Source organism: Somniosus microcephalus, chromosome 7 (genome assembly GCF_052327205.1).
Source record: "Somniosus microcephalus isolate GS21.2 chromosome 7, FLI_Smic_1.0, whole genome shotgun sequence".
Taxonomy (NCBI): domain Eukaryota; kingdom Metazoa; phylum Chordata; class Chondrichthyes; order Squaliformes; family Somniosidae; genus Somniosus; species Somniosus microcephalus.
This window is the reverse complement of record NC_140993.1, coordinates 109199896-109216587: the sequence shown is the minus strand read 5'-3', so window position 1 is coordinate 109216587 and position 16692 is coordinate 109199896. Positions and strand designations below refer to the sequence as shown.

At 41.9% G+C, this 16692-nt stretch overlaps 1 protein-coding gene across 1 annotated transcript in view; it reads right to left on the bottom strand.

The window, feature by feature from the left end:
- tatdn1 (TatD DNase domain containing 1) overlaps positions 1-16376 on the bottom strand; it is a 48937-nt gene extending 32561 nt beyond the window's left edge. The window contains exons 1-3 of the mRNA XM_085992824.1: positions 16290-16376; positions 16066-16108; positions 14460-14545 (exon numbers count right to left, since the gene is read on the bottom strand). Of these exons, the coding sequence (XP_085848950.1) occupies positions 14460-14499 (40 nt within the window). The 5' untranslated portion in view covers positions 14500-14545; positions 16066-16108; positions 16290-16376. The remainder of the gene's footprint in view (positions 1-14459; positions 14546-16065; positions 16109-16289) is intronic.
- Between the last annotated feature and the right edge of the window lie 316 nt (positions 16377-16692).

Genomic DNA, 16692 nt, shown 5'->3' with positions numbered 1-16692 from the left:
CCTTTTTCTTGCAACCAATGTAAATTAAATGATTTTTAATTCATTGTTGTAAGCACTAGGGTATTATGAATACCAAGTTCTCACCTTATTAGTGCAGAAACAATGGCCCAGAATTTGCTGTCAGAATAACAGTGAGGCTAACAGTCCTCACCATTATTTATGCGCAAATCACACAGCAACTTCAGGCGAGGGCAGATGCATAATTAAACATGAAAATCTGAAAGTTGCTGTCCGAGATCCGCCACTCCACCGTTAGCTTCGCAAAAACTCACTGTCTGACTCACCATTCAAATGCATCGAACCTGGCCGTTCCCCGATACGGCCCTCATCTTTGCTCCCTCGAGTCCAAGGGACGCAGACTTAAACGGATATGGCAGACAACTGGTTTAGCCATTCACCGCCAGATCTCATCAAAGTCACAAATGATCTATCCTTGGCCCCCTCCTATTTCTCATCTACATGCTGCCCCTCTGCGACATTATCCAAAAACACAGCGTCACTTTCCACATGTACACTGACGACACCCAGCTCTACCTCACCACCACTTCTCTCGACCTATCTCTAAATTGTCACTTGCTTGTCCGACATCCAGTACTAATGAGCAGAAATTTTCTCCAATTAAATATCGGGAAGACTGAAGTCATTGACTTCGGTCCCTGCCACAAACTCCGTTCCCTAGCCACTGACTCCATCCCTCTCGCTAACATCTGTCTGAGGCTCAACCACACTGTTCGCAACCTTGGTGTCATATTTGGCCCTGAAATGAGCTTCAGACCACATATCCGCAGCATAACTAAGACTGCCTATTTCCACCTCCGTAACATCGGCATCTCCATCCTTGCCTCAGCTCATCCACTGCTGAAACCCTCATCCATGCCTTTGTTACCTCTAGACTTGACTATTCCAACGCACTCCTGGCTGGCCTCCCATATTCTACCCTATGTAAACTTGAGGTCATCCAAAACTCAGCTGTTCGTGTCCTAACTCGCACCAAGTCCCGTTCGCCAATCACCCCTGTGCTCGCTGACCTACATTGGCTCCCAGTTAAGCAGCGCCTCGAATTCAAAATGCTCATCCTTGTTTTCAATTCCCTCGACCCTTCCTATCACTGTCATCTCCTCCAGCCCCACAACCCCCCCCCCCCGAGATATCTGCACTGCTCTAGTTCTGGCTGCTTGAGCATCCCTGATTTTATTCACTCACAGCCTTCAGCTGCCTAGGCCCCAAGCTCTGGAATTCCCTCCCTAAATATCTCCCCCTCTCTACCTCTCCTTCCTCCTCTAAGACGCTCCTTAAAACCTACCACTTTGACCACTGCCCTAATTTCTCCTTATGTGGCTCGGTGTCAAATTTTTTGTCTTATAACATTCCTGTGAAGTGCCTTGGGGCGTTTTACTATGTTAAAGGTGCCCTATAAATACAAGTTGTTGTTGAACTGCGTGAAGTTCCTGTACTTGCACGATAGAAATGAACTAAACACGCCACAGGAGGTTAGCCCTTGTCCATTTCAGTCTAATTACTGCTAGTCAAACTCTCTGGCATTGAAAATTAACTATTACAAGTGTGGAGTCTTATTCCTTCAGGTTTTAATTATTGTTGGAGATTTTTTTTAATTAAAATTTTTTATTATTTTTTATATTTCCTGTCTTTTTTCTCTCTCTCTTAATCCAATCTTTCTTTCCCTCTCGATTTCTCTTTCTGTACTTGATTTGACATTGAAGTCACCATTCTAATTTACACTTCCTTGTTCAGACCTTGCACTGTTCATTTCACAATCCTTCAGTCTGATTGGTTAAGGAGATACACAGTTGCTTGTTCTGTTCACTCAGGTTCCAGATCCCCTGTAGAGGGCGCCGCGCTATTTCCATCACGCACTTCCAGTGCAAAATATCATGGAGATTAAACGGGTTACAGCAAATTCTGGGCCATTAACTTTCTCAAAAGATTACTTTAAGTCTTTCACTTTCCAGAAACAAGATCTTTGTGCTGTAGGATAGAGAAAGACACGGAAACAGAAGTAGAGGGGGAAGAAAAAAATATAACAAATATAGTTAGGGTATCACAAAATAATTGAACTCAAGGCATCACATCTGTGAACAACACAGTAGTGACTGCTGGTGTAGAAATTGAGTCATTTAACAAAGAATACCAGCTGTTGGAGGCTGTTGTGTCAGTTGGGAACTACGGTGTATTAGGAAAATTAGAAACATGGCCGACTCCAGTGGATGGTAATGGTAGCTTGGTGGTTATGATACTGGACTAGCAACCCAGTGATTATGAATTCAAATCCCACCATAGCAAATTGTGAAATCAAATTCAATAATCATGGGCTGACACCAGAACTAAATGACCATGAAAGCTACCAGATTGTCACAAAAACCCAACTGGCTCAGCAATGTCATTCAGGGAAGGGAGCCAGCCTCTCTTCCCTGGTCTGGCTTATACATGTCTCCAGATCCATAATATATGATTGACTCTTAATACATCAGGACAACTAGGTATGGGCAATAAATGCAACCTTGCCAGGGTCTACATCTATAAACAAACTTTTAAAAATACAACATTCAGGGGTACAGAGTGTCTAGGAATTATAGAGTGGTCAGAAAATGAGATGATGTAGCCCTATATATCAGGGACACACAGGAGGTAACTGAAGACAATCTTATGGGAGGTGAAAAGCTACATCATGAAGAACTCTGGTTAAATATCTTCAATGCAAAAAAAACCCAAAGCTAATACTGTACTAGGGGTATGATACAGAGCACTAGGAAGACAGTCTGCTCTATGAAGAGATAGGAATGGTATCCAAGAACAGGAAAGTTACTTCAATGGGTGATATCAATCAACCAAATATAAACTGGGAATAGCCAAGTGGGTTAGAGTCAAGGTCGGTAAATGTAATACATGACTGCATCATGAGCCAGTGTATCAGAGAAGCAGTTCTCATCTTGGTCTAATATTTATAGAATCACTTCACCTGACGAAGGACCAGCGCTCCGAAAGCTTGTGATTTCAAATAAAGCTGTTGGACTATAACCTGGTGTTGTCCACCCCAGTCCAACACCGGCATCTCCACATTATAGAATCATAGAATGGTTATAGCACAGAAGGCGGCCATTCGGCCCATCAAGCCTGTGCCAACTCTCTACAAGAGCACTTCAGCAATTCCCACTCATCCGCCCTTTCCCCGTAGACCTGCAATGTTTTTTTCTTTCAGGTACTTATCCAATTCCCTTTTGAAAGCCATGATTGAATCTGCCTCCACCAACCTTTCAGGCAGTGCATTCCAGATCCTAACCACTCACTGCGTAAAAAAGTTTTCTTCATGTCACTTTTGGTTCTTTTGCCAATCACCTTAAATCTGTGTCCTCTGGTTTTTGACCCTTCCGCCAATGGGAACAGTTTCTCTCTATCTACTCTGTCTAGACCCCTCATGATGTTGAACACATCTATCAAATCTCCTCTCAACCTTCTCTGCTCCAAGGAGAACAACCCCAGCTTCTCTAGTCTATCAACGTAACTGAAGTCCCTCATTCCTGGAACCATTTTCGTAAATCTTTTCTGCACCCTCTCGAAGGCCTTCACATCCTTCCTAAAGTGCGGTGTCCAGAATTGGACACAATACTCAAGTTGAGGCCGAACTAGTCTTTTATAAAGGTTCCATCATAACTTCCTTGCTTTTGTACTCTATGCCTCTATCAACCTGCCCTGCTTTTGTACTCTATGCCTCTATCAACTTTGTGCACATATACCCCCAGGTCTCTCTGTTCATGCACCCCCTTTAGGATTGTACCCGTTAGTTTATATTGCCTCTCCTCATTTTTCCTACCAAAAAGTATCACTTTGCACTTTTGTGCATTAAATTTCATCTGCCCATTCCACCAGCCTGTCTATGTCTTCTTGAAGTCTATCACTATCCTCCTCACTGTTCACTATACAGTAAACTCTCGTTTAAACAGCACGTAAATTGCTGGAATTCTCTATTAAGTGGCAAAATTCATACTCCGAAAACAACACCTCAATAACCGAAAATGTTGCCGAGTCCAAGTCTCCCGCGGTGGCCGAGTTAGTCAGTGGGGCTAGTTCTCCAAACTGCCACTACTCGGCTTCTTGGCGCTGTCGGAAGTCATTAACGAGTTATGGATTACCCTCAACTGGCAGTACTGTACTTAATCAAGCATCTTCCACCATCCATTTAACACAACATTCTGTAGGGGAGTACCCAATTACTGTATACTGCACATTTCTTGATTTTTTAATTTTTGTTTGTTAAAAATAGCCTCGGTAGATATCCCTCTCCGTCATCCGGAATTTTTAATCAACTGGGACCATCCCGGTCCCGTCGGTGCCAGATACCAAAGAGTTTCCTGTACTTCCAAGTTTTGTGTCATCTGCAAATTTTTAAATTGTGTCCTGTACACCCAAGTCCAAGTCATTAATATATATCAAGAAAAGCAGTGGTCCTAGTACCGATCCCTGGGGAACACCACTGTATACCTTCCTCCAGTCCGAAAAACAACAGTTCACCACTACTCTGTTTCCTGTCACTTAGCCAATTTCGTATCCATGCTGTCACTGTCCCTTTTATATTCCATGGGCTTCAACTTTGCAGGTAAGCCTATTATGTGGCACTTTATCAAACACCTTTTAGAAGTCCATGTACACCAAGTCAACTGCATTGCTCTCATCAACCCTCTCTGTTACCTCATCAAAAAACTCAATCAATTTAGTTAAACACGATTTGCCTTTAACAAATCCATGCTGGCTTTCCTTGATTAATCCACACTTGTCCAAGTGATTGTTAAATTTGTCCTTGATTATCATTTCTGAAAGCTTCCCCACTACCGAGGTTAAACTGACTGGCCTGTAGTTGCTGGGTTTATCCTTGCACCCTTTTTTGAACAAGGGTGTAACATTTACAATTCTCCAGTCCTCTGGCACCACCCACGTATCTAAGGAGGATTGGAAAATTATGGCCAGAACCTCCGCGATTTCCACCTAAACTTCCCTCAGCATCCTAGGATGAATCCCATCCGGTCCTGGTGACTTATCAACTTTAAGTTCAGACAGCCTTTCTAGTACCTCCTCTTTATCAATTTTTATCCCATCCAGTATCTCCACTACCTCCTCTTTCACTATGACAATTTGTAATTGAACCAGACAACATATAGATCATGACCATAGAACAATCAAGGGATTCAGAAATACCAAGAACTTGTATAATTTTATACCTATTTTCAAAGAAGTGAGGGAACAGTTTAAGTAAATTGGTTGGTGGGGGCCTGTTGTTTAACAAATTCAGTAAAGGACAAGTGCTGAGCATGCAGAAAGAATATGTTTATGGAATCGGCAAGGACAAACTAAATAAGCTTTAACTTAAAGAGATTATCAAATTAAGTGTTAGCTTGGCTCAGTTGACAGCATTCACACCAGTCAGAAAATTGTAGATTTAAACTCCACTACAGAATTTAGCACATAATCTAAAGTGACAATTCAGTGCAGTACCGAGGGACTGCTGTGTTGTTGAAGCTGCCTGTCTACCTGCTCATGTGGACATTTAAAAGATCCCATGACACTTTTTCAAAGAAGAGCAGGGAGTTCTCCTAGCGTCCTGTCAAATCAATATTCATCCCTCAACCAACACCACCAAAACAGATTAAATGGTAATTTATCTGTTTGTGGGACCTTGTTGTCTGCATAAAAACAGTGACTACTCTTCAAAAGTAATTGCTTGCCTATAAAAAACAGGGACATCCTGAGGACATGAAAGGTGCTTTATAAATTCAAGTCATTCACCAGAAGTGAAAAGAAAGAAGAATGAACTCTATAAATTCTGCAGCTAGAAAGGGAACAGGGTTCACTCGAAAGAGTATAGGAACATGCAGAAACACATTCAAGGGGTGGTCAGAGGGGCAATGAGAAACCTGGGGGAACAAAATATAACTGCAAATGCAAAACATAACAGTAAGAAATTCTTCCAGTATTGCAACAGTAAAAGGGTGTCAAATAAGAGTAGAGAAGCATAAAAGATTGAAATAGGCCTGAAAGGAGGATGAGTACAAGATAGCTAATATTCTAAATGTTTATTTCCTCCAACTATTCAGAATGAATAAACTAGGAGGGCTATGGTTTCAAAGGAGGCAGTTCATAAATTACAAATTGAGTTGGAAAAAATATGTAACCTTCCAGTACATTGCAGAGGAGGTAGGAACTAATATCTGATATCTGTTTTTTCTTCCCTTTAGGTCAGTGGTTTTGGCTGCAAGGTTACTGCAAAGCACTCAGCATTATCATAGAGAAGTGTGTTTATAGAGGGCCTGACGTCCAAAGATATCCCATTCCTATTCTTTTTAACAGGCCTGTTTGATGGAAAAGTCACGATACAAGGACTCCAATAAATGCAATATATTTTGAGAGTTGGATGTAGTATTTACTTGTGATTCTGCCAGTCAAAAGTGATTTAGTCATATGGATTCCACTCAATAGTTGTCACATCAATCTGGTGCACTGCTCCAAAGAATCGTAGGAGGCCATTCAGCCCACCATGGAGCTATGTACTACAGTCTCATTTCACTATCCTTTTCTTGTAACCTTTTGTATTCTATTTTTTTCCAAATACTTCTCAAACTCCCTTTTAAATATTCAAGAAAGGAGGAAGTGAGAAAACAGAACTATAGGCCAGCTAGCCAGATATCAGTAACAGGAAAATGCTGGAATCTATTATAGATAATCAAGGGGCTATAGGGAGGGAGGAACTTAAAATAATCTCTATCACTAGAGAAAAAGTACTTGGCAAACTAATGGGGCTAAAAGCCGACAAGTCCCCTGGACCTGATGGCCTGCATCCTAGGGTCTTAAAAGAAGTGGCTGCAGAGATAGTGGATGCGTTGGTTGTAATCTACCAAAATTCCCTGGATTCTGGAGAGCTCCCAGCGGATTGGAAAACCGCAAATGTAACACCACTATTCAAGAAAGGAGGGAGACAGAAAGCATGAAAACTATAGGCCAGTTAGCCTAACATCTATCATTGGGAAAATGCTGGAATCCAGTATTAAGGAGGTAATAGCATTTAGAAAATCATAAGATCAACAAGCAGAGTCAACATGGTTTTATGAAAGGGAAATCATGTTTGACAAATTTGCTAGAGTTCTTTGAGGATGTAACAAACAGGGTGGATAAAGGGGATTTCCAGAAGGCATTCGATAGGGTGCCACATAAAGGGTTACTGCACAAGATAAGAGCGCACGGGGTTGGGGGCAATATATTGGCATGGATAGGGGATTGGCTAACTAACAGAAAACAGAGAGTCGGGATTAATGGGTCATTTTCCAATTGGCAATCAGTAACTAGTGGGGTGCCACAGGGATCAGTGCTGGGGCCTCAACTATTTACAATCTAGGTTAATGACTTGGATGAAGGGACTGAGTGTACAGTAGCCTAATTTGCTGATGTTACAAAGATAGGTGGGTTAGCAAGTTGTGAGGAGGACACAAAGAGTCTGCAAAGGGATATAGACAGGTTAAGTGAGTGGGCAAAAATTTGGCAGATGGAGTATAATGTGGGAAAATGTGAGGTTATCCACTTTGGTAGGAAGAATGAAAAAGCAAATTATTTAAATGGAGTGAGACTACAAAATGCTGCGGTACAAAGGGATCTGGGGGTCCTAGTACATGAAACACAAAAAGTTAGCATGCAGGTACAGCAAGTCATTAGGAAGGCTAATGGAATGTGTGCCTTTATTGCAAGGGGTATGGAGTATAAAAGTAGGGAAGTTTTGATGCAACTTTACAGGGCGCTGGTGAGACCGCACCTGGAGTACTGCGTACAGTTTTGGTCTCCATATTTAAGAAAGGATATACTTGCATTGGAGGCAGTGCAGAAAATCATAGAATCCTAGAAAGTTACAGCACGGAAGGAGGCCATTTCGGCCCATCGTGTCCGCGCTGGCCAACAAAGAGCTATCCAGCCTAATCCCACTTCCCAGCTCTTGGTCCGTAGCCCTGCAGGTTACAGCATCCCAAGTGCACATCCAAGTACTTTTTAAATGTGGTTAGGGTTTCTGCCTCTACCACCCTTTCAGGCAGTGAGTTCCAGACCCCCACAACCCTCTGGGTGAAGACATTTCCCCTCAAATCCCCTCTAAACCTTCCACCAATTACTTTAAATCTGTGCCCCCTGGTTTTTGACCCCTCTGCTAAGGGAAATAGGTCCTTTCTATCCGCTTTATCTAGGCCCCTCATAATTTTATATACCTCAATAAGGTCTCCCCTCAGCCTCCTCTGTTCCAAGGAAAACAAACCCAGCCTATCTAGTCTTTCTTCATAGCTAAGATTCTCTACTCCCGGTAACATCCTTGTAAATTTCCTCTGTACCCTCTCTAGTGCAATCACATCTTTCACATTCACACACAGAAACCCCACAGTGCAGATAGAGGCCATTTCGGCCCATCGAGCCTGCACCGACACATATCCCACCCGATCCCCGTAATCCCTACACCAACACATATCCCACCCTATCCCTGTAACCCCACGTATTTAATCCCCCTAGCACTAAGGGTCAATTTTATCATAGCCAATCAACCTAACCTGCACATCTTTGGACTGTGGGAGGAAACCGGAGCACCCGGAGGAAACCCACGCAAACACGGGGAGAATGTGCAAACTCCACACAGACAGTCACCCGAGGCCGGATTCGAACCCGGGTCCCTGGGTTCCTGTAATGTGGTGACCAGAACGGCACGCAGTACTCTAGCTGAGGCCTAACTAGTGTTTTATACATTTGAAGCATAAGCCCCCCTGCTCTTGTATTCTATGCCACGGCTAATAAAGGCAAGCATTCCGTATGCCTTCTTAACCACCTTATCTACCTGGTCTGCTACCTTCAGGGATCTGTGGACATGCATTCCAAGGTCCCTTTGTTCTTCTACACTACTCAGTGTCCTACTATTTAATGTGTATTTCCTTTCCTTGTTAGCCCTCCCCAAATGCATTACCTCAGACTTCTCCGGATTGAATTCCATTTGCTACTGTTCTGCCCACCTGACCAATTTATTGATATCTTCCTGCAGTCAACACCATGTTCCCCACCACTACAGTCTAGTGGTGGGGAACATGGAGATGGCAAAGACACTGAACAAATATTTTGTATCAGTCTTTACAGTAGAGGACACAAAATATCCCAACACTGGACAAACAGGGGGCAATGGGGGGGGGGGGGGGGGGAGGAGCTAAACACGATTAAAATCACTAAGGAGATGGTACTCAGTAAAATAATGGGACTTAAGGCGGATAAATCCCCCGGACCTGATGGCCTACATCCTAGGGTCTTGAGAGAAGTGGCGGTAGGGATTGTGGATGCATTGGTGATCATTTTCCAGAACTCCCTGGACTCAGGAAAGGTCCCAGCAGATTGGAAAACTACTAATGTAACACCCTTATTTAAGAAGGGAAGTAGACAAAAAGCTGGAAACTATAGACCAGTTAGCCTAACATCTGTGGTTGGCAAAATGTTGGAGTCCATTATTAAGGAAACAGTAACAGAGCATTTGGATAAACATAATTTAATAGGACAGAGTCAGCATGGCTTTACGAAGGGGAAGTCATGTTTGACAAATTTGATCGAATTCTTTGAGGATGTAACATACAGGGTGGATAAAGGGGAACCAGTGGATGTAGTGTATTTGGACTTCCAAAAGACATTTGACAACGTTCCACACAAAAGATTACTGATCAAGATAAAAAATCACGGGATTAAGGGTAATATACTGGCATGGGTGGAAGATTGGCTATCTAACAGAAAACAAAGAGTTGGGATAAATGGTTCGTTCTCGGGCTGGCAATCAGTAACTAGTGGTGTTCCGCAGGGGTCAGTGCTGGGACCCCAACTCTTTACAATCTATATTAACGATTTGGAGGAAGGGACCGAGTGCAACATATCCAAGTTTGCCGACGATACAAAGATGGGAGGGAAAGCAGTGAGTGAGGAGGACATAAAAAACCTGCAAAAGGACATAGACAGGCTAAGTGAGTGGGCAGAGATTTGGCAGATGCAATATAAAGTTGGAAAGTGTGAGGTTATGCACTTTGGCAGAAAAAAATCAAAGAGCAAGTTATTATCTAAATGGAGAGAAACTGCAAAGTGCTACAGTACAAAGGGATCTGGGGGTCCTGGTGCATGAAACACAAAAAGTTAGTATGCAGGTGCAGCAGGTGATCAGGAAGACCAATGGAATCTTGGCTTTTATTGCAAGGGGGATGGAGTATAAAAACAGGGAAGTCTTGCTGCAGTTATACAGGGTATTGGTGAGGCCACACCTGGAATACTGCGTGCCGTTTTGGTTTCCATATTTAAGAAAAGATATACTTGCTCTCGAGGCGGTTCACTCGGTTGATTCCAGAGATGAGGGGGTTGACGTATGAGGAAAGGTTGAGTAGGTTGGGACTCTACTGATTGGAGTTCAGAAGAATGAGAGGCGATCTTATCGAAACATATAAGATTGTGAGGGGGCTTGATCGGGTGGATGCGGTGAGGATGTTTCCACTGATGGGTGAGACTAGAACTAGGGGGCATAATCTTAGCATAAGGGGCTGCCCTTTCAAAACTGAGATGAGGAGAAACTTCTTCACTCAGAGGGTAGTAAATCTATGGAATTTGCTACCCCAGAGAGCTGTGGAAGCTGCAACATTAAATAAATTTAAAATGGAGATAGACATTTTCCTAGCAGATAAGGGAATTAGGGGTTACGGGGAGAGGGCAGGGAAGTGGACGTGAGTCTAGATTCAGATCAGCCATGATCCTATTGAATGGCGGAGCAGGCCCGAGGGGCCGTATGGCCTACTCATGCTCCTATTTCTTATGTTCTTCCTTCTTCAGTATTAATCACACAGCCAATTTTAGTATCATCTGCAAACTTCTTAATCATACCCCCTATATTCAAGTCTAGATCATTGATATATACCACAAAAAGCAAGGGACCTAGTACTGAGCCCTGCAGAACCCCACTGGAAACAAGCTTCCAGTCACAAAAACACCTATCAACCATTACCCTTTGCTTCCTGCCTCTGAGCCAGTTTTGAATCCAACTTGACACTTTGCTCTGGATCCCATGGGCTTTTAACTTCGTGACCAGTCTGCCATGTGGAACCTTATCAAAAGCCTTACTAAAGTCCATATAAACTACATCAAACGCACTACCCTCATTTACCCTCGTTACCTCCTCAAAAAATTCAATCAAGTTTGTCAGACACGACCTTCCCTTAATAAATCCGTGCTGACTATCCTTGATTAATCCGTGTCTTTCTAAATGAAGATTTATCCTGTCCTTCAAAATTCTTTCCAATAATTTTCCCACCACCGAGGTTAGGCTGACTGGCCTGTAATTACTCGGTCTATCCTTTTCTCCCTTTTTAAACAAGGGTACCACATTAGCAGTCCTCCAACACCACACCTGAAGCCAGAGAGGATTGAAAAATGATGGTCAGGGCCTCTGCTATTTCCTCTTTTGCTTCGCTTAAGATTCACTAGGTTGATTCCTGGGATGAAGGGATTGACGTATGACGAAAGGTTGAACCTATACTCATTGGAGTTTAGAAGAATGAGAGGTGATCTTATTGAAATATATAAGATTCTGAGGGGGATTGACAAGGTGGATGCTGAGAGGTTGTTTCCCCTAGTGGGGGTATCTAGAACTAGGGGGCATAGTTTCAGAATAAGGGGTCGTCCATTTAAGACGGAGATGAGGAGGAATTTCTTCTCTCAGAGGGTCATGACTCTGGAATTCTCTACCCCAGAGAGCTATGGAGGCGGCGTCATTGAATATATTCAAGGCGGCGATTGACAGACATTTGAACTACAAGGGAGTCAAGGGGTATGGGGAGAGCGCGGGAAAGTGGTGTTGAGGCCAAGATTGGATCAGCCATGATCTTATTGAATGTCGGAGCAGGCTCGAGGGGCCGATTGGCCTATTCCTGCTCCTATTTCTTATGTTCTTATTAAGAACGTGGTAACAGGGCACTTGGAAAATCACAACATGATTAGGCAGCGTCAACATAGTTTTATGAAAAGGAAATCATTTTTGAGGGTGTAACGAGCAGAGTAGATAAAGGGGAGCCAGTGGATGTAGTATATTTGGATTTTCAGAAGGCATTCGATAAGATGCCACAGAAGAGGTTGTTACGTAAGATTAGGGCACGTGGATTATGGGTAATATATTAGCATGGATTGAGGATTAGTTAACAGACAGAAATGAGAGAGTAGGAATAAACGGGTCATTTGCGGGATGGCAGGGTGTAACTAGTGGGGTACCGCAAGGATCAGTGCTTGGGCCTCAGCTATTCACAAACTAGATCAATAACTTGGATGAGAGGAGCAAGTGTAATATATCCAAGTTTTGCTGGCAAGACAAAGTTAGGTGAGAAAGTAAGCTATGAAGAGGACATAAAGAGGCTGAAAAGGGATATAGACCGGTTAAGTGATTAGGCAAGAAGGTGGCAGATGAAGTATAATGTGGGGAAGTGTGAAATTATCCACTTTGGTAGGAAGAATGAAAAAGCAGAATTTTTTTTTTTTATAAAAAGAGCAACTAATAAACGTTGGTATTCAGAGGGATTTGGGTGTCCTTGTACATGAAACACAGAAAGTTAACATGTAGGTACAGCAAGCAATTAGGAATGCAAATGGTACATTAGTCTTTATTGTAAGGAGGTTGGAGTATAAAAGTAGGAAGTCTTGCTGCAATTCTATAGGGCTTTGGTGAGACCACACCTGGAGTACTGTGTTCAGTTTTGGTCTCCTTAGCTAAGGGAGGATATACTTGCCTTAGAGCGGGTGCAACAAAGGTTCACTAGATTGATTCCTGGGCTGAGAGAGTTGTCCTATGAGGAGAGATTGAGTTGAATGGGCCTATATTCTCTGGAGTTTAGAAAAATGAGAGGTGATCTCATTGAAATATATAAAATTCTTGGAGGGCTTGACAAGGTCGATGCTGAGAGGCTGTTTCCCCTGGCAATGAGTCCAGAACTGGGGGCATAGTCTCAGGACAGGGAGTCAGCCAGTTAGGACAGAAATGAGGAAAAATCTCTTCACTCAGAGGGTTGTGAATCTTTGGAATTCTCTACCAGAGGGCTGTGGATGCTCAGTCAATGAGTGTATTCAAGACCAAGATCGATAGATTTTTGGGCACTAAGGGAGTCAAGGGATATGGGGATAGGGCAGGAAAGTGGAATTGATGTCGAATTTCAGCCATGATCTTATTGAATGGCGGAGCAGACTCGAGGGGCCGTATGGCCTACTCCTGCTCCTAGTTTTTATGTTCTTATGTTGTTATATGATGTTACACTCTGCCTCAATAGCCATTTGTGGTAAAGTGTTCCATCTTTTAATAACCCTTGATGGTTCTAGTTTCCCCCTTCATTCTTCTAGATGATGATCCTGAGTTAATGCCCTCTTCTTAAATGATTCACCAAGCAATAGAAACAACCTTTTACTACTTATCTTCTCAAGACTTTTGCTAATTTTGAAATCCTCTATTAGATCCTCCCTAACCTTCTTTGCTCTAATGGGAGCACAACTTTTTGAGCCTTTTTTCATGACCATTATTCTTAGTATCATTCAAGATTCTATACTAGGTTATCTACCACTGCCAAAATGCAAAAAATGGAATAAAATAATCCCAATTAATTTTACAGCACACTTAAAAACAAAAGAAAGTAAATCCAATGGTGCAAGCACGTCATGATTAGAAATCACATCATCTGAACCTCTTACCCCAGATATCTGTATTCCTCTACATATTAGATTTCTCATAAAATAACTTAGACACCTTAGATTATCTCTACAGTTAAACAAGTATCAACATTTTATTGGATAGCTATTAAATCCAACACTGATTACTACCCACCAGAAATGAAACTCTTGTCAACTAATTAAGTGCAGCATCCATAAAGAATTGAAGCCATGACGACTCTGGCTGAAGAAAGTTTAACAATAGAATGTGGATACTAAGTGAAGGGAACAGTATAAGAGATGCACTTTGGGAGCTTTATTTCTGATTTCCATTACTATAATACATACTAAAAAAAACTAAGTATAACACTTACTGCATGCTGCAACACACTCAGAGAAAGATGAATTTCATTTGTTGCTGAAACAATAGTGGACTATTTCATCACCATAACCAAGCCTGCTCCCTGCCAGCAACCAACATCACACACATGCCCAGCAGGAGTGTCAGCAAGCACTTGAGGGTGGGAAGCACAGCTGACATTTCCCCTCTCTATACTTGGAGGGCACTGAGTCAATTGTAGCATATCCCAATCCTTCCCCAGTTGAGATCAGCTAACTCATCAAACTAGAACCTTTCTTGTATGTAAGGACCAGTATTACACGATGTGAAGCATTTATCCATTAGAGAACTGATTTAGTATTTTGACAGAAACGGTGCCATCTCATTACAATCATACCTAAAAATTCTGGATGTGAATTTCTGCAGTGTAGAAACATGGGCAATTTAGTTTCTTCTGCCAAGTCAAACTGCTTGTTAAAGTATCTGAAAGAGAAAGTATATGCTCATTATTTTCAATACTAAACTTTACCAATTAAGGTAAAACAGTTCACATGAAAAAAAAGCAGCCAATTAAGGTCTTAATGTCAACTTACCTATGCTATTCAATGATAATATGACAGTAAACTTTGATATAACCTAGGGTTTTTGGGAGGTTTTTTTGAGCTGGGCGCTAAAAGGAAAAGATGCTCCCAATGAATGGGACGGAGGAGGAACAGAAACAGAAAGCGGAGGCCAATATCTCTGATCACGTAGGCTTAATATGAAGCAAGTGCTTGGACTTTGCACTATATATGTGGAAAATAGCCAGGGTTAGGAAGTAATAACGTCTTGATGTCAGAATGGACAGTTAATAGCAATTCATTTATCCAATCAGAATGATTGCTATTACTGCTGAGCAGCAAAAACTGTATATAAGAAATTCTGACTAAGATGAAGGGAATACTTTTTCCACATATGAGCTAGTGATCTAGTGATCTATGTTTCACATCTTTAGTTGCAACATTGCATTTCTGCCTTAAATTATCTGCTTAACCAACCTGTTTTGCATATCAGAGCTATGATTTATCTAAAATTTGGCATGGTAACTTAATTTATTATTAATTTATTTAACTCAGTAAAGAATATGTACTTGGTGTACCAAGTGATAATGATTTATAAAAGGGATATCTTGATTTTATTTCTTGAAATTAATGGTGGCCAACAAATCCAGTGACAACCTACTTTTCTGTAGTTGCATTTGATCAAAAGTCATCATGTGCTGTTAATCCTGGCCAAGATCTACACAAGGTTTACCATTGACCTTTAACTATTCTAGATCAAAGGCCTTCATTTTTTAAAAAGCTTCAATGCAAGTTCTTGACAAATGGAGTTGAAGTTGTTGCATCATCCAGCAGAATATATTATCCTAAAACAGTGAAATTGCAAATGCAAAGAAAAGATAAAATCAAATCAGAGAACTGAGGCCATTTGTGTCATATCTTTCCGAAAGAAATCTGCACAATTTCATTACTGAGGCCAATAGGCTAGCTGCACATCATCAGAAATAACATGCACGAGAAAACAATTTAAAAATAGACATAAAAAATTGTTTAAAAAACTTCCACAAGCAAGTTACTTTCTAACTACCATTTGGCCGTTACTATCTTTGTAGGAACATTAGATAGGATTAGATGGTTACCCGTGCTGGAGTGTTCAGTGAACGACAGCAAGTTCATTTCATATAAAAAATGATTAAATTGTAACAGTACTACTGGCAGCTCAGAACGTTGCAACACCAACACACTGCACGACAGTAGGAAGACACAGATTCAGTTCACCACACCACTGAATTTCTAATCTCAGTTTTCCTGTGATGAGGGTGGGGAGATGGGGTAACAGAGGGACAGCCATTTCCAGCCACCAGTATGTGCTTCCAGTCTATGGCTCAGAAAGGAATTTTGGCGGAGAACAAGTTGTCTGTGGCTTACGTAGACTGCGGGAAGAAAAGGAAAAGAAATACTTACTTTAGTTGAATCTCTTTAGGACAGAATTCCAATCTGTCAAAATCTATAAAAAGTAAAAATAACAAGGAACAGTAAGTAACATTTGGGAGCTTTCAATGAGTTAGTATTATTAATCATAAGTCTCATATACGGTCCACTTACAGAAACTGCTATCAGGCTGTTTCCATTAGAAAACAGCACAAAAACAACCCTATAACATAACAGGCATAATAATTTAAACTTACCTAAGCCACACTCCCCAATGGCCACCACTTTCCCTTTGTTCTCTGTGGCCAGTGTTTTCAGATCGATCAGATACTGCTCTGGATTATTCTGCTCAAATTCTCCACAGCGTGTGGGGTGACAACCAATTGTACTGTAGAAAGTATCTGTCAAGCAATGGCATTAAACAGAAATCATTAGCAAATTTTGCATGGAACCATACACCATGGCCGGAATTTTCTGCACCTGGGTGGGTTGGGTGCGGGCAGATGCCATGGCAGGTTCCCGATTCCATCCCGCTCCCGAGATCGACTTTCCGTTAATGGCGCCTATTAAGGCCGCCCTGCGCGTTACCCAGTCCTATTAAATGGTGTGGGTCTGATGACGTCATCGATGACGCGCCTTCAGCTGGGATATTTAAAGGAG